This window comes from Plutella xylostella, chromosome 24, assembly GCF_932276165.1.
Source record: "Plutella xylostella chromosome 24, ilPluXylo3.1, whole genome shotgun sequence".
Lineage (NCBI taxonomy): Eukaryota > Metazoa > Arthropoda > Insecta > Lepidoptera > Plutellidae > Plutella > Plutella xylostella.
Genome location: NC_064004.1, coordinates 2,944,319 through 2,966,620, shown reverse-complemented (window position 1 = coordinate 2,966,620; position 22,302 = coordinate 2,944,319). Strand labels below are relative to the sequence as shown.

General features: G+C 39.2%; 1 protein-coding gene across 2 annotated transcripts in view; it reads right to left on the bottom strand.

Annotated features, from left to right (window-relative positions):
• Positions 1-22,302, bottom strand: part of LOC105390424 — a 36,941-nt gene that overhangs the window by 4,406 nt on the left and 10,233 nt on the right. For both annotated transcript variants that reach the window (XM_048629962.1, XM_048629963.1), the window contains exons 12-27: positions 21,837-21,979; positions 17,401-17,561; positions 16,034-16,254; positions 14,358-14,574; positions 13,864-13,998; positions 10,598-10,691; positions 9,991-10,092; positions 9,428-9,536; positions 8,733-8,876; positions 7,838-7,964; positions 6,023-6,117; positions 4,965-5,174; positions 3,770-3,911; positions 2,989-3,201; positions 1,987-2,097; positions 633-759 (exon numbers count right to left, since the gene is read on the bottom strand). In XM_048629962.1, coding sequence (XP_048485919.1) covers positions 633-759; positions 1,987-2,097; positions 2,989-3,201; positions 3,770-3,911; positions 4,965-5,174; positions 6,023-6,117; positions 7,838-7,964; positions 8,733-8,876; positions 9,428-9,536; positions 9,991-10,092; positions 10,598-10,691; positions 13,864-13,998; positions 14,358-14,574; positions 16,034-16,254; positions 17,401-17,561; positions 21,837-21,979 — 2,351 coding nt within the window. The remainder of the gene's footprint in view (positions 1-632; positions 760-1,986; positions 2,098-2,988; positions 3,202-3,769; positions 3,912-4,964; positions 5,175-6,022; positions 6,118-7,837; positions 7,965-8,732; positions 8,877-9,427; positions 9,537-9,990; positions 10,093-10,597; positions 10,692-13,863; positions 13,999-14,357; positions 14,575-16,033; positions 16,255-17,400; positions 17,562-21,836; positions 21,980-22,302) is intronic.

Sequence of the window (22,302 nt, the reverse complement as noted above, 5' to 3'; positions counted from 1 at the left end):
AAACTCACATTTCCCCACGTATTCAGGCGAGCTACTGAGGCGGCACAATTAATTCGATCAGCAGTGATGGGCTTATTTCGTTTCGATGGCTCACTCTTATTATAAAACCGGGAGCGGGTGCTTTGCATTATGAAAACGAGCTTTTACTCCTCCTCCTCTTTAACTCCTTGAATACGAAAGAGGAGTAAAAGTTGTTGAGAAAGTGTAGTATCTGTCTGTAAACGTGTTCTAAAACAGATTCGAAACCTGATCTTTCAAATACCTTTATTGATAGATAAAGATAAAGATACATAATTTATTCGACACAACATAGATAGCAACAACAACAAAAAGAAAACAACAAATTTAAAGAAAAGAAATACCTACATATACAATACAACAAATACAAAAAATAGAACATGAGAAAAAACCAAAATACAGACAAAATACAAAACAATAACAGGTAGGTTTTGGAAGTTTTGTTTACTGCTACGAAATGCTAGCCTACGCCGCTACGACGCTACGAGACGCCGTAGCATTTGCTACGAAGTTTCGTAGCCATTTTATTAACCGACCAAGTTAAGGAGTCCTCATTATATTTAAATATTTTTTATGATAATAATAAAAATTAAAAAATCTTTCTCCATACGTACGGTAGATGCCGAATTTCTCCATGACCTGCATGTTGGACCAGCTGTCCAGCAGCCAGGCGAAGCTGTCCAGCTTCAGCCGCATCGGGCGACCCGCGTTGATGGCCACCGACGCTAGGCCGTTCTTCTCCTGGAGGGTACACGGTGAATAGGATAGAATTTTATTCCAGCACCCCGGAAAGCAGAGCTTACGTATAAAATCGAGTGCGAGTGTTCTATTCGAAAGTACTGTCAACCTGTCAACAACAAAATGGCGGTGATAGATTTGCGAAAGTTTGACAGCTATCATTCCATAGGTCATTCTATTCGATAGATAAAAAGTGCTTCGAATAGAATGCGAATTAAAACACTCGCACTCGATTTTATACGTTAGCTCTGTTTTTTCCGGATCGGGGTGCTGTATTTTTTTTTGTTGACTGTCGAAATTTAAATTTACCATGATTTCATGTGAATTTTTGAGTTGAGTTAAGTACCCATTTATAGAATTTTTAACCGACTTCAAAAAAAGGAGGAGGTTCTCAATTCGTCGGGATCTTTTTTCTTTTTTTTTATGTATGTTCACCGATTACTCCGCCGTTTATGAACCGATTTTGAAAATTCTTTTTTTGTTACATTGGGTTGAGAGGAACTGTTCTTTTTTGAAGTTGGTGCCATATTTCTTTAGATTACTTTGTCCCCGCACCAACATAAAAAAAAACAGTCCTGCTTAGGTATATTTGTACTTTCACATACGAGTAGAATTTGTGTAAACCTTAAATTATTTCTTACATTTTAGTGGTTTTTTGAAGTCAGTTTTTTAATTTTTTTAAATATTATTTTATATTAAAGCTGTTTAATGTTGTATGTAAGTATATAAAGGAGCAAATAGCAGAGTTTTGCCACGAAAACAACGATATAGCAATATTTGCAAAACTTGACGTGTACTTACTATTGCAGATTCTCATCACAGTCCAATCGACTGTAAATACCATCTTTCCGCAATCTAATCAATGCTTGGACAGTGTTTAAGCTCGCACTACGCATGCTGTTTACACTGTTTACAGGGTGTTGCAATAAGGGTATACTAAGCCGAAACCTACATGTGCAGCATGTATGTGAATTTCAAAATTCGCGAAAAAAAATAGAATTTTTCATAGAAACTTAGTTGGTCACGTGACTTTTTGCCATGGAGAATGACTTTTTTTTCGCGAATTTTGAAATCCTGATTTCAGTTTCGGGTTTAGATATAACATGCTGCACATGTAGGTTTCGGCTTAGTATACCCTTTTTGCAACATTCTGTATTTTTTTATTTTTTTTCCTGTATAAGTGATTCAAATATTCTAAAGGCTCATCTTTTATCCTCATCAGCAACTGACCTTCACAACGGCGGTGACATTGAGTGGGTCCTGCTCAAAACTCCGCAACACCTGGCCCAGGGCTGGATGAGAGCCAAGCCCGTTCTCCGCCAGAACCTCGAGCCTTGGCAACTGAAACCAACGAACAGATTAGTTTAACCATTAAACTGATAGAAAAGTTAAAATGTTTCAGCGATTTTGAACCTCAAGTCAGTTTGGGATAAAGTTGAAAGTGTGTTGGAGAGGTTTAGGCCACTGTCGGTAAAAGCTAAGCGGTTATGGGGTGGTTCTGGAAGTTTTTTTTTGTGTTGCAAGTGGAAGGGTTGGTAGTCAGCGTAAAAATATCAAAATGTTTGTTTTAAGGTCTACATAACGGTATCGTACGTATCGCACCAAACGGTTTTTCATATATTTATGGAGAAACGGCGTCAGTAATGCGGACGAAATGGACGCACTGTGTGAATTTCTATACAAAGGATACTGCATTGCGATTCTGTAAAATCAAACATCACTTCATTCTCTCTTCACCTTTCACTTCACGTTCGAACAGTAATGACATTACATGTCATCTCATACATTAATTGTCAAAATCTCGAAATTCGATGTGTCTACAGAAATCACAGAATGCCAATTTGAAAACTCACTCCGGATTCAGAATCGAGTTTTGAATCTCATCTGAATGATGCGTTCGTTGCGTACGATACCAAGAAGTGGGCGCTTGTTACCTTAAAACAAACATTTTGCTAAATAAACTACCAGCTCGAACTCGCTTTCAAAAGTTTTTTCATGAGAATTCCAGCATAAAAAGACTTACATAAGTATCCGTTTAGACAAAAAAAATAGAAATTGAAACATTATATATAAAAAAATAGAATATATATTATAGATAAAAAAATAATCGGTTTAGTATACACCTTACACCTATATAATATATACTTACATATTACTGTATGAAGTGTGTTTACTAGAATTCATAATAAAATGCAATCCTGTAAGTAGTACAGTATTCATTTAAATACGTACCTTACTTCCACTCAATTTCACTTCAAAATATCTCTCCAAGCCATTATCGACCTTATCGTTCGGGGCTCCCTTGTACTGGACTAGGAACTGGCTTCCTTCCACCTTCTCGTCTGCAGTAAAGGTCAAAGTCAAGTAGCCGTCGTAGGATACAGGGTTGGGTGTGATGTCTTGGTCTATTGGCCCGTGTGATACGTCTTGTTGTTTTAAACCAATCTGTAATGAAAATGTTTTGACAATACTCATATGTATGTATGTACGTAGAGTTTAGATTATTAAAATTAGCTTAGTTTTTAATTCCAGTAGCAGCAACTGTGGCGTTACTTAAACTGAGTGACATATAAATTAAGTAGATTGCAAGTTGCAACTGTTGCAAGCTTGCAAGATGGCGCAATGTAATTCGTTTACAGTTGCACTGCATTACGTTTGTTGGTTTACATTTACACCTACCAATAAACGTTTGGTCTTGTACCTAGTTTCAAATGTTCAAACTTATGGCATAGACTCTTCAGGGTATTGTAAAAGTAACAAGTATAGTAGTACTTATAGTAAGCCGAAAGGGGTGAGTGAGTCACGTCACCATACTAAACAAATTTTGTACTAAAGCTTCTGAAAATTTGCAAACAAAGATATTTTTCTTGAAACTTTGTTGATAACAATGTAGTGGTATTTTGTCACAAATTTCCAGATTTGTTTATAAAGCTTTGTTTAAAATGAGCCTCTTTTGCAACAAGAAATTTTTTCCCTTTTGCTTTTGCCTTTTTTTTAAGAGTTTGTCCCTTACCTTCCACCTCTTGGGATGGTCATCATCAGCGTAGGGCTGGTCCCCCGACACCTGCAGGTCGAAGGTGGCGTTGCCGCCGACGCTCTCGAACTGGGCCAGGCTGCTCACGTTCAGGAATACTTCGCCGTTGGGGCGGTTTTCGCTGAAAGGGAGTGAAATGTACAGGGTGTTGGGGAAAAGGGATGGGGTCTAATCAGCGAAAATACACTCACGAGCAGTGGTAGCTCAGTCGGGTAAGCGCCCGTTTCTCAAACAAGAGATGCGGGTTCGAATCCCGGCGCTGACATGTACCAATGAGTTCTTTTAACTTAAGTACAATGTATACCATCGCTCTTACGGTGAAGGAAAACATCGTGAGGAAACCTGCATATCTAGATTTAGCACATCTAGATATGTGAACCCACCAACCCGCAGTGGACCAGCGTGGTGGGAAATGGTCCAAGCTTAGGAAGGCAGTTTAGACCTTGGGGATTTGCACAAAGGTTCCACTCGAGAGAGCCAGGTGCAGGTACTTACACCCCCACAGAGAATAGAATAGAAATAGAATAGAACACTCACGAGCAATGAAAAAGTGAGTGATATATGGAACGTCAATGGCAGGAGAAACTTTTTCATCGCTCGTGAGTTTTTATTATTGACCATTAATTACTTATAATGAAATAACTACAAAACAATAATTAACCCGGTTTAACGAGTGGTTAACAGTGTTAAACATAGGTTTTGTAGATTTCTAGATGCTACATATAATTTTATAATGTTGCCTACCTATCTACCTGCCTAGCTATCTACATGACGACCGAATGGCGTAGTGGTCAGTGACCCTGACTACTGAGCCGATGGTCCCGGGTTCGATTCCCGGCTGGGGCAGATATTTGTTTAAACACAGATATTTGTTCTCGGGTCTTGGATGTGCCCGTAAAATGGCAATAGGCTCGCCACCTATTACATTGGGACTAACATAACACTCTGGCGAAAAGTGGGTGCAGCAATGCACCTCTGCCTACCCCGCAAGGGAGTACATTAGTACAAGGCGTGAGTGCGTGTTTTTTTTTTCTATCTACCTGCACGGTGCACACTGCTTGTATGCAGTTAGGTATAACATTGCAGTATTTATTTGTTAATTGTATTTTTATTCGTAATTTTATGCATTTCAATACATCGTAAGCTTCACTAAAATTGGACCTAAGAAAATCACCTGTAAACCAAATGGTTGGCGACCCTCGCGATGACCTTCTCATCAGGGATCAGGCTCAACTCCTCACAGTGGACCAGCAGCTTCAGCATCGTGTCCTCGGCCTTGGGCTTCCGCCCGCCCACCACCAGCCCGCACGAGCCGGAGGGCGGGGCCGACAACAGGAGAAGGCCGTTGAGGAGTAGGACTGATGGGCGGAGTTTTGTCAGGAAGCTGCAGGGAATGAAAAAAATAATAGATTGGTCCATAACTGGTAAAGATATCGGTGGACAAACATTAAAAATAAAATCGGTCGAATTTGAGAGTCAACTTCTTTTTTCGAAGATGGATCAAATGATACTTAGCCTCCTGACACCTGGCGTGCTATGAGTAGGACATTGAAAAAAAATATAATATATAGTTTAAAAATACCTATATTAAAAGTTTTATGGAGTATCCCTGTTATTCCTTTAAAGTTTTATAAAGTACCTATCCCTTAAACAATTTGTTCTTTGACAAAGTGACAAAACAGTTCAGTAGTTAAATTTTTTTTTTTTTAAATTTAAGAACAGTGCATACATTTATACCTCTCGGGGTCAGGAGGTTAGGTGGAATTTCACCAAACGCTAAACGTATTTATTTAGCCTGTCAAACGTATGTCAGTTAGTACAAAATGTATTTAAAATTTGATTTAAATACAATTTTAAATACGTCGTTTGGTAAAAGTGACCCTTAGTCAAAGTTTTGTTTCACTGCTTCTACATTAGATTCGCTTAGGTGTTAGGTATTAAAATAAATTTTAGTTTTATATCTCCAATCTACCATTAGTGGAGATTACGGGAAATCTATCCAGTCTTGAAGAGAGTCCATGGCCAGTAGTGGATTTCCACGTCTTGAATGGTGATTAAGTGTATTTGTAGTGAATTTCATACTCTTTTTTACGGCCAAATGGCGAATTATAAATTTTACCTATATAAATAAAGAAAGCTTACAGCCTGGATTACATAGGCTACCAACTTTTCTTTCCGGACTTTCCTATGGAAAAATACAAAATACCTAATAAACCTGAAAGTAGTTCTTACTCATAACTCGCAGTATTTGACGCTAGCAATTTCTCAATCAGCTCTGCCATCGTCATCGGCCGATCGCAGTCGAAGAACAGACCCGTCTCATCATCCTGTAACACATTTTAATAGAAAAAGCATCTTACCAATTAAATAATGGCATAAAATATTTATGTAGGTATATAGAGGCCTAATGACAAAGGTGATCGCAATATTGCAGACATCATTCAGAAGTGATCAATCAGACATTTCTATAGTTGTAATAAGCTATTCAGTTAAATTTTCCACCTCCAGGTATGTTAAGTAGTTAATTCAGCAGTAGGTAATAAATTTACATTAATTTGACCGACAAAAACGATTTAAATCCGTACATTTTAAGCGAAGGGTTCCTTTTGGATTGACTGATTTACTATTTAACCTCACGATATTTCACGATAAGCTTTCGCTACCAGTAAATTAAACTACGACGCTACGTGCAAACATGAATACACTCGCAAGCAATTAAAAAGTTCCAGTGACATGGATAGACGGTCGAATGGCGTAGTGGTTAGTGGCCCTGACTGCTATGCCGAAGGTCCCGGGTTCGATTCCCGGCTGGGGCAGATATTTGTTTAAAGACAGATATTTGTACTCGGGTCTTGGGTGTTGATATTTATATTTAGTATCTATCTATCTATGTATTTGTGTAGATATATCAGCTGTCCGACACCCATAACACAGGTTCTGCCTAGCTTGGGGTCGGATGGCCGTGTGTGAGATGTCCCCACATATTTATTTATTACATATGGAACGGCAAAGGCAGGTGGAACTTTTTCATTGTTCGCAAATTTATTTGCAATTATCCGGGTGGTTTTATTTTAACAACCCAATACAACAAAAAAAGAATTTTCAAAATCGGTTCATAAACGGCGGAGTAATCGGTGAACATACATTAAAAAAAAAAAGTTCCCGACGAATTGAGAACCTCCTCCTTTTTTTGAAGTCGGTTAAAAATACGCCTCATCCTCAAATGGTTAGTAGGTACCTACAAGTAAAATATAAAATACAAAACGGATACCGGTTCGTAGAGATGCCCACAGATTGTCCAAAACATGTTTACGTTTAATTTAGCTAAAAGTTCTCCATCTGTTGATTTTACACAAAATTTAATTTTACCTATCTGTGTCGGTTTACCTAAAAACCGCGGTTTCATCGATAGCTGGTAAACAAAAGAGAAATTAGGAAAATCTATGGAATATTTTGTTGTTTTCAACAACATACATATTTTGTTGTGTGCTTGCTTACTTCATACCTACTGCTGATGAAAATGCGCTGCAATACATTGATTAGGTCTGATCCTTTTGCCATAATAGTGCATAGAATTTAAGCCTGTATTTCTATGTATTTTTTGTTGCAAGAAATACCATTATTTAATTATGGGATACATTTGGAAGCTAGCAACAAGTCGCTCATCCCCATCTAAGCGTCTCACCACATGTAAGCATAAAGCTTTTTTTTATGTCAACCAGGCGTTCTAATGGTAGACAGAAGAAAAAGAGCCGATCCTTTTAACGACGGTCGAATGGTGTAGTGGTTAGTGACCCTGACTGCTATGCCGAAGGTACCGGGTTTGATTCCCGGCTGGGGCAGATTTTTGTTTAAAGTCAGATATTTGTATACTCTCTATGTATTTGTGTAGATATTTCAGCTGTCCGATACCCATATTATAGGCTCTGCCTAGTTTGGAATCGGATGGCCGTGTGTGAGATGTCCCCCCAATTACGTTACGCTTATATGTACGGTGACCTTAATGCAACCTCAAGTCGTCAGCTACCTGCTGGCACTTTAACTTACGAGTGTTTGTGTCTCCGCAGCGCTGATGGTATACGTGTCTTTCCCCTTCAGGGACTCCATGGCGATTTGGGCCCGGGAGTGCATCGCCAGCCCGGCGTTCTGGGCAGTTGGGTTCGGCCATCTTAATCTGAGGTAAAATAATTATATAGGTATCATTGAAAAATTGCTTAAGAAAGAATAAGTAAGTCAAAGTAAGGAAGACAATCACACATTGCGTCGCAAGAAAGAAAAAGTTTTGTTTCTGGTATGTATGGGTAATTATAGGTACGTATGCGTGCTGCGACGCATGCCTGTGTGAGCTTGAATAAGTAGGTATACCTAGCATGGGGCTCAAGACACGTACGTCAAGACGTGTCAAAAATTCTCCGTCGTTCTCAGTCCCTACAGCCTCAATGAATTTCTGAAGTTTAAATGTGAATAGGTATAGGACCTACTTATAACTTATAATATTAAATAATTCCATTAGTATTTATAATTATAAATTGTTAAATCTATTTTGAATTGAATTATCCAATTGAATTGTAAATGTAATGTTATTAATTTTTATCATTGGTCTATTGTAAATAATGTAGGTAAATATTATTTAATTTTAAACAATTATATTTCTACACCCATGGGTAAAATGACATTGTGTCCATAATGTGTTGTGTACCTACGTAACATCTTACTGTAACATGTTATATTTATGGCAATAAATATGTATTTGATTTAATTTGATTTGATTTTCTCTCTCTCTCTCAAAGCCGCGCAATGAATGAGCGTGAGTGAGTGAATACAAACATTGTATACTCATATACTCGTAGGTACGTCCCGCTCATCTTTGGCAGTCAGCGACAGACTTATAGAGAGAGAGATTTAGACAGATTAATTATCGGCCAATGCTATCATAACTCACTCAAAACTCCTCGTCATGGGTGAGAAGAAGACCTCGAACTTCATGGGCACGTGCGCCACGACGGACTGCTGGACGCGCGCCGTGTGCTCCGACTGCAGGAGCGGACCGTCCGTACTGAGGGAGGTCACTGCTGTGCCTTGGTATCTGGAATGTAAGGACAGTCTTAGAAACAATATATATGAACATAAGTACAATGGAATGTCAAGAACTACATGGAGTGTCAGTGGACCGTCTGTACTGAGCCTAACGGTGCCTGGGTGTTGATCATATTTGTCTAACGGTGCTTGAGTGATGGTAATATCTCTCTGTCTGGGTATTTGTCATATCATTCTAACGGTACCTAAGTGTTGGTCATATCTGTCTCACGGTGCATGAGTGTTGATCATATCTGTCTAACGGTACCTAAATGATAGTCAGAACATATCTGTCTGACGGTACCTGGGTGTTTGCCATATCTGTCTATCGTTGTCTAGGTGCTAGTCATATCTGTCTATCGGTGCCTCAATGATGGTGATATCTGTCTAACAGTACCTGGGTGTTGGTCATATCTGTCTAACAGTACCTGGGTGTTGGTCATATCTGTCTAACAGTACCTGAGTGATGGTCATATCTGTCTAACGGTCTCACGGTGTCTAGGTGTTGGTCATATCTGTCTAACAGTACCTGGCTGTTGGTCATATCTGTCTGAATCGTACCTGAAGTGCAGATCGTTCCTCCAGGTCAGGTCGTGGGTGGAGGGCGCGGTGAGGTTGCCCCGCACGGAGGAGAATGACACCAGCGCCGTCTGCAGCCGGACCGGGGTGCCTGGGAATTGTGGAGGACATATACAGGGTGCTACATTTTGTTGTATAGATAGTTTAAATGGGCAAATTACAAAATCCTTGAATTGAAAAAATGCTCACGAGGGTAACAGTTTAAATATCAATGATTAATTCATAAATTAATTTTATACGTAAACACAGTACAATAAAAAGAGGGTATATTTAAAATAATAAAACAAAGTCGTAGACTTACGGTTATTAAGTAAAATCGCTTTATAAATTACTTCTTCAAATCTTAAGTCACTAACGAACTAGCCGCCATTAAGATAATAAATTTTAGCCGCGAAGAAAATATTGTGCCGTTTTAGTAACCAGTGTAAACGTACCCTAAGCTATAATGCGTCTTTAGCCACCAGTGTAAACGTACCCTTGCCTGCCAGAAGTGGACGATTGCTAGCTAGTGCATGAAGAGGAAGGTATTACAATTGCCATCTTACCTAGTTCAGTCGGGATGTTGGCGTCGAGTTGGAACGGATAATAGACCACTTGTTGGTTGATGTGGCTGCCAAATCGCAGGAAGTCTTCGATTGATTTTGTCACTGCAAGAAAGAAAACTCATTACTTGAAGATAAATAACCTTTTACTGCTCGCGTCTTAACTGGTTGAAAATGCTTTTAGCTTTAAGTTTGCATGATTGTACAATATAACGCTTTCAGCCCCTGTATTTTGTAACTTTTTGGACGTGAACAACCAAGCGTAATATTTATAATCTATCCTTACAATACAACATATTTTTTTTTGAAATCAGACTCGTTAGTCAGTAAAAAATAGGTATTAATTGATAATGCTCTACGTTGACAGCCATTTTATAACAACCAATCCCACTCGGAGTTACAAAATACGGGGGCAGAACGGGCTATCCGTTTTCTCCGTATCCGTTATTTCATTTTTATCGATGATGCTTACTTTACATTGCAACGTTTCTAACGACTGTAGTCACTCTTATCGATTATATTTACTTTACTTTGCAATGTAGTTACTAGTCAACGACTCCAGTAACACGGCTGATGAGATTTTGATGAGTTCCCTCAAGAAGATACTCACAGTCTTCCCCGTTCCAGCTGTCGAACCGTGATTGGTTGAAATGCGTCGCGTACACCGTCTTGTCGTGGATCTTTAGAACTATTTCAATGTGGACCTGAAAAAAAGCCAATCAAACTTCGTGAGAAACTTTCGCTATTTAGAAGTTTTCCAAGAGGGGTCACTTTAGCTTACGGTAGACGGAGTATCGGCAGGGGCGTATTTACCCTAGGGCTAAAAGGGCTAAAACCCGGGGCGGCAGGCGGCGAAGGGCGGCCCAGGGGCGGCCTACAGGCCGCCCTTAGACTTTAGGTTGGAGGATTAAAAAAGTACAGAACAATATTTTAGGTCGTAAGCCTAGAACGGCCCTGAGCCATCTTTCCACATGTTGACCAGCCTTCGTTGGAATAGTCTATTTTTTTCCGCCTCGGTATTTTTTAAAGGAAATCTAAAGACAAAAATAATTGCCTCACTCAGTCGCCCTGCACAAGTTTATTTCTAAGCGTTCTAAAACGTACTCTGGATAGAAATCCAGAAAAATCTTTTGTTTTTGTTCGGAAGATATCATTATCTATGCAAATCTATCACGTGTGGTGATAGATTAGCATTTGTTCTTATACATTTATGTAGGTCGGTAGGTACCTAGGTACACACTAGACTTCTTCTTTCATGTCAGTGAACATGCGAATTTTTAAATTTGTCCAGACCAAAAAGAAGCATCTTTGATAGCATTCTGGTTGGCCTGGAGTAAGTCTTCCCGAGTGCAGGTGGAAGGGCACAGGGTACAGGAGAGTAAATGCTCCATATTCAGGGGGCGGTACCACATAGTCGCATAGGTTGGTACCAACGGTATAGCCCCACTTGCAAAGATTGGCCTTGCAGCAGCCTACCTCTGCTCGCTACGATTTAGAGTCTTCCAAATGTGCCAGGGGAGACTGTTACCGGGAGCAAGACGTAGGAAAGGATCCTGGGGCTGCTTTTAGCCCTGCGTTTTGTGTGTTTTCATCCGTTAAGGACACCTCACTATTTAGAAACGCTTTGCGGCTCTTAAGGCGGGAAGGGCGGCAGTATGTGATTACTCACCGTGGATGTCTGGAGTCGCTTCTTATTTGGCTTTCTCAACAGAACATGCCACTTTTCGCCGTATGCTAGGGGGTGCTATCCCAGCCAGAGAGTAGACTTTCTAGAGCGGTGTCGGTTTGAGGCATCCCGTTACTATACGAACAGTGTCGTTAAGAGCAATATCTACTTCTCTAGCATGCGTGTACCTTGCCCATATCATCATCATCATCATCAGCCAATAATCATCCACTGCTGGACATAGGCTTCTCCCAAGGAGCGCCACAACACTCGGTCCTCGGCCTTCCTCATCCAACCACTACCGGCACTACGCGCCTAAGGTCGTCAGTCCAGCGGGTAGAAGGGCGTCCCACGCTGCGTTTGCCTGTTCGTGGTCTCCACTCAAGAACTCGTCTACCTCAACGGCTATCGGTTCTTCGGCAGATATGACCAGCCCACTGCCACTTCAGCTTGCATATTTTGACAGCTGTGTCGGTAACCTTAGTCCTCTGACGGATAACCTCATTTCTGATACGATCCATCAGAGAAACCTCAAGCATAGCTGTCTCCAAAGCACGCTGAGCGACTTTAAATCGATGGACCAGTCCTACCGTCTGTCGACGTCTCTGTACCATACGTCATCACTGGCAGGACGCACTGGTTGAAGACTTTTGTCTTCAGGCTTTGAGGAATGGGAATCTTGTTCATATGGGGCAGGCAAATTCGGCTGAGAAGCAGAGTGCTAGGCTACTTGTTCGTAGAACTTGCGGAGAGGCGCCCCAGCTGGTAGACGTAAGCCGTCGCAGCAGAAGGTTGTTTCGGGAACTCAGGGAACTGACTTTTTTCTTGGTGTTTTGGCAGTGGGTTTTGTATGTGAGGGATCTATCCAGGGTCACTCCGAGGTATTTTGGTGACGAGCAGCGCTGGATTTTTTAAGTATGAAAGCCGGCCTTTGTTCTTTTCTGAACCGGTGGAATAGTATATTTTTTCCGCCTATGTATTTTTTTGAAGGATATCTAAAGAAAAAAGAAATTGCCTCACTCAGTCGCTCTGTACAAGTTTATTTCTAAACGTTCTAAAATGTACCTACTACTCGTCTATGCAGAAAAATCATTAATTTTGTTCGGAAGATATTATTATCTATGCAAATCTATCACCACAATGTTCTTATACATTTATGTAGATCGGTAGGTACTCTACACTAGCTGCTCTTTTGGTTTTCTTTCATTCCTTGGTGGGGCGGAAAACTACAACAGCCCAGGGCGCGAAATCTTTAAATACGCCCCTGAGTATCGGTGCGATAACTGCACTAACCACAACTTAAATTCTTCACTTTTTGTCAAGATAAAGTAATTTTTCAGGTTTCTCTAGAATAATAAATATCTTGTGTAAATATCTTGTGTAATCACAACTGAAGAAGGTTCTAATATTTCTTTATTGCGGTATATAGAGAACGAATCACAAGAAAATCGATAGGTATGGAAAAGTGCCAAATTAATAATTTCCCCTTACGAAACATTAGAAATACAGGACAGGCGTTATCGTTATTCGTTATCTATACCTAGGTCCCTACTACTAATCAGGAGGAAAGTTCATGTTACCTTTTAGAAAAATAATTACCTATACACTCATGGCTAATGAAAAGGTTACACTGATAAAAGCATCAAATTACTCCTAAACAGAAAAGGCTATCTTTTTAACTCCTTCTGCAACGTTACAGTACATTTAACAGAGCCTCAGGATACATAACCAACTTAAAACGATAATATTTTGTTAGTTTTACCTTTGAAAAAATTGGGGTCGTTTGGTGTCAGAATTTTGTGAGTGGAACTTTTTCATTTCCCGTGAGTGTATAAACAGTAGATAATTATATATGATTTATTTAAATATTTAGAGTTGTATTTTATCCCTTGTAAAAGCCTTATGTTGCCTAGCCTACAATAAGTTCGTATGTTTATAAACCTTACTGTGAAAAAAAAACATATTGAGGAAACCTGCACGTCATCTAGATTCTAGATCTGTACCCAAAGTGCACTGTACTCATTAAAGAACGGCGATACGTGCCGTACCTATCCTGTGAGAACAAATGTACAGCGAAAACCGACTAACCCTTCAGGGATTACAGTCGTGGGCTTATGTATGAAGACATTAGCTTAAAGTCCCTTTCTGCAACTCAGCGTATACCATTTTTGCACCAGGCATTCAGGAGTTTGCTCCAACCTGTACCTTACCTTCTCCGGCGTCACAGTCTGCACCTTCATCTTCCTCAGCACCTCCACCAGCCGGCCCACGTCCAGCTCCTCGGAGCTGATGCTGTGGATCTTCTGGAACATGTTGGTGGCCACGCCCTCCGCTTTTATGAATATCTGCATGAGGATGTGAGAGAAAATGCTGAATTAGTTTTATGTTTCTACGCTTATCTAGTAGTTTCCGTTAAGTTCCTGTTATGCCTAGCAGTCAGTTTGTTATTATTTGTAAAAAGGATGAATGTATTGATTAGTATTTCTTGCCAAGTAGACAATAGATATTTCAGATGGATGAAGACAATGTAGGTACTTTTATGTGGTTTGAATAGTGCATTAAATTATCAGTCACTGCTCTACATGGCAAAAGTGGTTTAGTTCAAAGTAGTTCCGCTCACTGCAAGAATCGAGGCGGCGTCGTGACGTCTTTAGGTGCAGTAAGTACTCCAAGATCCTAAACACTGAATAACCTCAAAACCTACCCCAACATCGCTGGTAGCCATCAGCTCGCTGACAGTCTTGACCCGGAGCTGCAGCAGCGCGGGCAGCCCGCTGGCGGGGTCGCCCACGCTCAGCAGCTGCAGCATGGCCCCCGTCGCCGTCTCCTCGTCGTAGGTTCCCACGATGTGGTTCCCGGTTGCCCAGTACTTGGAGTCCGGGTTGTTCACTTGGTTGGTGAGGAACGGGATGTAGTTGGACCTGGAAGATACAGTGAAAATATAAAGTCCTGAAATTAATGTTTGAGGAACTAAAATTTTCAGGAGCCTGGCACCATTAGAAAAGAAACATAAAAGTCATAACAATTGTTTATGTCAATAGGGGGTTGGCTGTTTTTTTGAATTTTCTTATTAATTATAAGGATAATCTAGATAAAAGCAACAATTTAGGCTTGGTTGCAATTAGGAAGATGAAGAAAAATATTCGTAGTCAAGCTAGTGAAGTTATTTATCGAGTTTTAATACAATGTTTAGCGGAACATCAAGCCAATTTGGAGGATGTTTAAGCTCGTACAGCGTCTATGACGGGTATGTAGCATTGTACAAATTGTAATAACTCATTTTTTATTAGTACCAACGCTTCATTTATCGATAAACCTAGGTTTAGAGCCCAAGTCGAACATTGTTTACATACCACTGATTGTAGGTTTCATCTGGTTTCAGTTGAGTCAAACCTTAACATTTTGATACTTGAAGATATATGTTTGTTTACTTACTAAATTCACATTGTGTGAATTTGGGGGGCATTGTGTAACTCAAAAAGATTTTTTTATTTTATTTTATAGTTATATCGGACCAGCGTGCCAAAGAGGGCAAAATATGGATTATTTCTAACTCCTGGAAGAAACAGATCTGGCCGTCCAAAAAGAGAAATTGATGTCTTTACTATGTGTGCCCTTCGTCAATAGATCCAGTTTTTTTATGCAGTTGTAATAACGTTATCTAAATAAATATTTATTGGTTTCACTATTAGCCTTCATAATTATTAACACCTTCTAGCGTTTAAGAGCTTTTTTGTGGATGGTAAGTTGTTTTTAAAATACATAAATAGGTAGGAAGTTAACAGGCAAAATTTCAAGTATCAAAGTCAGTTATGTTTCGCTATATAGGGTTGCTACATGAAAGATAGCAGTGCCCTCATTTAATTTCAGGACTTTATAGTTTCACTGTATGTAAAGTTTTAATATAATGCTTTTTGGATAGCCTTTGTTATTTGGGTGGGTATGCGTAACCAATCTTACCCTATATTGGTCAATTTAAATGATTTGTGCTAAGTTTTATAATGAACTTTGAAGCTTCCGTGGTCGATCGAGCTATCTTCCGTGATCGTTACTGATGATCATTGAAGTCTTCGAGCAGCTTGAAAACATCGAACAGTCGGGTTTACCACTTACTCGCAAGCTCTTTCAGCATAACTTGCTTGTCGTCCACCAACCCGCACTAGGCCCGCCTAGTGGACTAGCGCTAAAAACTCTTCCCTTGAAGGAGACCCGTGCCCCAGCAGTGTGGATGTGACGGGTTTTGAATATTATGATGATGATTATGAACTATAGAAATGCTGTTTTGTGATATCGTGATGGTGCTGCTCATCTAAGTTCTAACCCTTTGAATATATCAGCCAGACCTCATTGACCCTACACAAAATAAGTCCACAAACTTACGCAACCCGATATCCATTATACGTCTTGCTGCTATCCAAACTCTTGACGGTGGTGTACCAGAACCTCTTCAGCTGCTGGTCCTTACACCCGAGTATGTAGTTGTGGATGGAGAGCAGCTCGCTCGGGCGGATCTTGGAGCTGAGGATGGAGTGGAGAGCCGCGATCCTGATCTGGATGTGCTCTTTCTCATTCATGAGGATGTGCCAGGTCGCTGCGTAACCCTGTTATTGTTATAAAATAAATATATTGCACATAAAATCATAGTACAAAGTTGAAATTAATACTAGTAGCATTCTCTACCAGTTAACCTATGGTGATGTCGAGAAAGTGATTGTTGGGAGGTTAACATAATATTCTGAACGGATTTTCTTAATAAACTTCGAGTCAGTAACTGTGTATGTGTAATGGACAACATTTCATTTTCTTTACCCTATATTTTTATTAGTTATTCGGAAAGTTTATAGAAAATTAGTGAACCCGTATTTTTTTATTTTGTATATACATTAATTTTTGCATGTTATTTTTAACTTTAAAGTTAATTATTTTAAAACCGGAAGTGACGTCACATATTAGGCTCAATTTTTATTTTTGTCTATTGCCTGAGTCTCGAAAAAAAACATAAATGACACTGACAAGTGACATTTAAATTTTGTTTACATGCCAACCAACAAATGGGTCATTTTCAAATGACATTGATATTTCTGATGATGGAAAGTAGGTACTTATCATGTAAAAAAATAAGCAGAAGCATTTTTTCAACTGTGTAGGCGGTGGCATGCTCTGGGACATATTATATAGAGGTCATCTCATAATAATAAATAAAAAAAATAGTCAGAAAGTGTCAGAACAGAATTAATGAAATTGACCCAAATAAACAACAACGTCACGATAAAACGTCAACGTCAATCAAAAATGAAAGTGACAGTTACTTTGTTTTTAAATCTATGGGCTTTGATCATCAAAATGCATCGCACCTGATGCATGACGTCATCAGCACTTTTTTACTATTTTATGATTTTCTCGAAAATGATACATCCAAAAAATACAAAAACATTTTTTTTGTGGCCTTTAGAGCTAAATCTCGAAATGGTTTTCGATTTATAGCAGCTTTAGTTTTTTGAAATGTTGTCCATTGTGTATGTGTGTGCTTAAGATAAGCGTCCACCTTTCGGCATCGTAAGCAACGGACGTATCGCATTCAGTATTCTTTGTATAGAAAATCACACAAGTGCGTCCACTTCATCGGCATTGCCGACGCTACATTTATAGAAATCCGTTAGGTGCTATACGTACGAAACCGATAGGTGGATGCTTAATCGCTTTTACATAAGCCTTTATCAATATTTATTTTAGTAAAAAATACAAACCGTAGGAGCAAAAACGGGGGTCGTAGCCAATATAGCCCAGAACCGTTCATGGCGATCGAAAGAGGCATTGTTATAGACAGTCCACATGTAGTTCTCTATTGAATACTGGATGTTAGATAAACCTTGCAGCCAGACCAGCCGGTCTATGTATTGAGGGCAATCTGTAGACAAAAGAATCAGCGGGGTACATTTTTGTTTGTTATAGGTAAGCCGACGTATTTTTGTTGGTTAAGTTGGACACAGGGAATGGAGAAGAGAATATGACTATAGTGTAAGTTTTATGTAAGCGTCCAGCTTTCGGCATCATTCGTAACGGACGCATCGCATTCAGTATTATTTGAATAGAAATTCACACAAGTGCGTCCACTTCATCGGCATTGCCGATGCCGTTTCTCCGTGTACATTTATGACAATCCGTTTGGTGCGATAAACATATACATATACATGTACGATACCGATAGGTAGACGCTTGCTTTAAGGGCCCGTACAGGGTGACGTGCCGCGCCAATTTTGGGTTTTCAATGCTCTTCACACAGCACACGCAGTGACACGCACACATGTAAGTTTGCACAGTGGGTCGATAAACTTTTACTCGCCAACTTTATTGACAATTATGTTCAAGTACATTTTGGGTGATTTTAGGGTAAGTAAGTATAATTCTTACTTACACTGGTAGGCACCAGGAAAGAGTAGAAATTAATAAGGGTGCCACTTTACTCTATACTCGGAACCCGATTAGCTTTCTCAAACAAATGTGGTATTTACTTGTAGAAAGGTAACTACAAGTATTAAAGTGTAGATAATAAGTTTCGGGCATTCTCCAGCCAACTGAACCCCGACGACAAAGCAAAGTAAATACATAGTGTCGCAAAAGGGCTATACTAAGCCAAAAGGGGATGACTCAAGGGGTCATTCTGTACAACGTTTTCCATGGTAAAAAGTCACATGTCCAACAAAGTTAATTTCCAAAACTCGTAGAGCAAAAGTTCAGAATGACCCCCTGTCTTACTCCTTTTTACCGGACTGCCGAAAGAGGAGGGTAATGTTTTTTGATTGTATGTATGTATGTTTGTCTGTTTCTTTGTTCCCTCCTGTAGCCTAAACGGCTTGATAGATTTTGATGTATGAGGTATTGTTAAAAGCGTATTGATGACGCGATGGTTATAGGCTATGTGACGTTCCATTAAAATGAACATAGCGCCCTCTAGAGGACATAACGTGATGATCGAAAAAATAATAATTCAACTTTGCCGTGTAAGGTATCAAATGAAAGGGCTTGATTTTCACATTATAAAAATATGCATATTGAAGGTATTTAAATAACAACACCAAAATTATTGAAATAAAAAATGATCATGAACTACTGACGTAAAATTTCATAAAATAAAAACAACTAAAAAGTTACAAATAAAAAAATACAATTATAAACAAACGAAAAACCCGACTGTACGCTAAAAACATGAAAACAAGTCCCAATGTTAATAGAGCGGTGGTAGCTCAGTCGGGTAAGCGCCCGCTTCTCAATCAAGAGATGCGGGTTCGAATCCCGGCGCTGACATGTACCAATGAGTTCTTTTAACTTAAGTACAATGTATACCATCGCTCTTACGGTGAAGGAAAACATCGTGAGGAAACCTGCATATCTAGATTTAGCACGTCTAGATATGTGAACCCACCAACCCGCAGTGGACCAGCGTAGTGGGAAATGGTCCAAGCTTAGGAAGGCAGTTTAGACCTTGGGGATATGCACAAAGGTTCCACTCGAGAGAGCCAGGTGCAGGTACTTACACCCCCACAGAGAATAGAATAGAATAGTCCCAATGTTAATGGAAAGTATCGCAGGCGGGGACCAACTTGACCGCCACTCAAGGCCGTTTTCTAAGTAACATTCAGCTAAATGGTGAACCCTCTGCTGGTCCCCGCCTACGATACTTTCCATTAACATTGGGACTTGTTTTCATATTTTTAGCGTGCAGTCGGGTTTTTTGTTTGTTTATAATTTGTTTAGTACTATATACCGCTTTTTCAATACCTGTAAGTACATTTTTTGGTAGCAGCATAATATTTTTACTTAATTTTAGGGTTTCGAACGTCAAAAGAAAAAAAGCAACCGTTATAGGATCTCTTTGTTGTCCGTCTGTCACCGCCCTTTTTCTCAGAAACGGGTAAAGATATCAAGCTGATATTTCGCATAGATGGGGAGTAACCCAAAAAAAATATTATGGTACTCCCTGTCCCACACAAGTAAATTGGGGCTTATATTTTTTCCAGTTATTTTGATGTGTATCCTTTTTTAACCGACTTCAAAAAAAGGAGGAGGTTCTCAATTCGTCGGGATCTTTTTTTTTTTTTATATTTTTTTATGTATGTTCACCGATTACTCCGCCGTTTATGGAGTTATGAATTTATTACGAATTATTTATTATATTTATTACGTTAGTTACGAATTTATTTTTATTTATTTTATTTTTACATTTTCGTGGAGAACCAACAGCATTTTGTTAATAAATAATTATTACTTATGAACACATAACAACTTGATGCCATTAACAGAATGAACTTAGTAAACCCAGTAAACCTAACACATCCAGAGGAAAAATAAAATCTCTTTCTCTCTCTCTGAAAAACATACTTAATAGCCCGATGCTTTTAGCTATTAACATCTTTGAAATAAAATTGAGCCACCACCGTGTTACTGCCCTCATCAGATCCTCACGAGACCATACCTCAACCAGCACCAAGAGACTGTATTTTTGATCCCTAACCTAATGTTCGTGCGTATTGTCATCACTTAGATCCATTCGCTATATTCCTGCTCCTCATCAGACCTTTACGAGACTGTAATGTCACGAGAATATTGCACACTATCTAATTTAATTTAATGTATTGAATATACTGGAAGAATTATGCTTCCTCAATTTCAAATCAAATTATGTTGGTGTCATAAAAGTTGAAAAAGTGCAATGACAACCAATGTGCAGTGATTTTGTATCTGTACACGATAAGATCGCGAGCTGTCAGTGCTGCCTAAACCGACGTGACCCTTCTTTGGAGGCCAGCGGCCAACTGAGTCAAACGTCACTTGTGTTTATGATTTTATAACACAGAAAACCGCCATAGATATTTGTATGAAGATTTGAGGGAAAAAATTGCTCAAGTTTGGGATTAATTTACACAAAATAAGTGTGTGTTTATTAAAAAACAAGGTATTTAGCGCCTAGTCCAAGCCTTTAACTTTATAATATGATAAAAAACATATGAAAATTCTTGATGATTACGACACAGTTGTTACAATACGGGAGTGTCATATACTGATTTTTCGTCATATTCTGAATTTAATTTACAGTTATCCATAAGCTTTTACTTAAATTCGAATGATTCAGCACCTAGCTAGACTCTTCGACTACCGGTGTGATTTTTTTCAAGGCTGTAAAGCATCATTTACTACATAATTCTATGACAATGCCAACCCTCGATTGCCTATTGCCGACCCTTAAGATGAATACAGGAGATGCCGAGAAGAGAAACGTGATTATGGTGTAAGTAATTTTTGATGGACGCAAACGAAAAATAAAAAACAAATGATAGTAGATGGGTGCGATGTAATAGGTAATTATAGTTGTAATAACTAGTTAGGTGCTAAATGCTGAATATTAGAGCCAATTCTACAGGCTCATATTTTACCCATTGCCAAGTAAGCCTTCTTGTCGTTGGTACTCTATTGCAAGCCATAGTTTCGCAAAGTTTGTTCGGGCATTAACTTTGTTCGATAGAATTTTTATACAAACGAGAAGCGAGTGGAATAAGAAGTGACTCCATTGTTCTAGATGGAAATAGTCGGTGCATTCTAAATAGTTCTATCGGAATACTGAAACAGTGCAGCGATGACAGGATTTGATACTATTTTCGAATCTACACAAACATATAAAAAAAAACAAATGCTACTCTTGAAACTGACAAATTTGCCTTACATTTTGACAGTGACAGTTGACGATACTGTACTTTTTCTATATGTTTGTGTAGATTCGAAAATGGTATCGAATCCTGTGATCGCAGCACTGGTTTTTGTTATTTTACCGAGTTCTAGTTCCGGTTTACACATAGCTGGCGTAAATAACCCCTTCGAAAGAGGGTGTTGTAAGTTTAACATGTCTGTATATCTGTGTGTGTGTGTAGCTGACTGTGGTAGTGAAGTTCTCAAACGGCTGAACTGATTTTCGAGGGTTTTTAGCCATGTTTAATGAAAATCGGTTTAGTGCCAATCATCATAGTCGGTTATGTAACCGACCAGGCATTATTAATTAATTATACGTCATCTCCATATAAAGTTATTGACAGATGTGTCAAAAGTCAACCACTAATACCTGGTTATGCTCTAACCGACTATGGAGAAATTGGCACTTAGTTTTGAATGCAGGGGGTTTTTACAAACTCACCGCTATACATCCTGAAGTACTTGACGACGATATTGTCGAAGTAGTCCTGTTTGACTCTTCTCACTTCTGCCGCCTTGTAGACCAGTGTGGCGAAACTAAGGATGCCCGCATATCTGATGTCTTCGGAGAAGTCTAGACCTAGCCTGTGGGTTAGGGTTAAGTACTTTATAGTTAATAATAATACTATGAGGGGCATCTCTCACAATCGGACTGGGTATTGGGAAGTAGTTTATAAAAAATTGAATTAGCTTGAAGAGGGCGTTTTGGGAAAAACTTTCAAACGGTTTTGAAGTGGCTGCGATAGTTATGCTGCGATGAACCTTAAATACGTTTAGCGATTGGTGAAATTTACCCTCAGCATTGTTACAGATATAACAAAATAAATGCAATAAATGAAAACGTTTGTTATTACCTTGTAGAAACAAGAGGGACAGGTGCAAACCTGCACTTTGTACCAGTATGTACT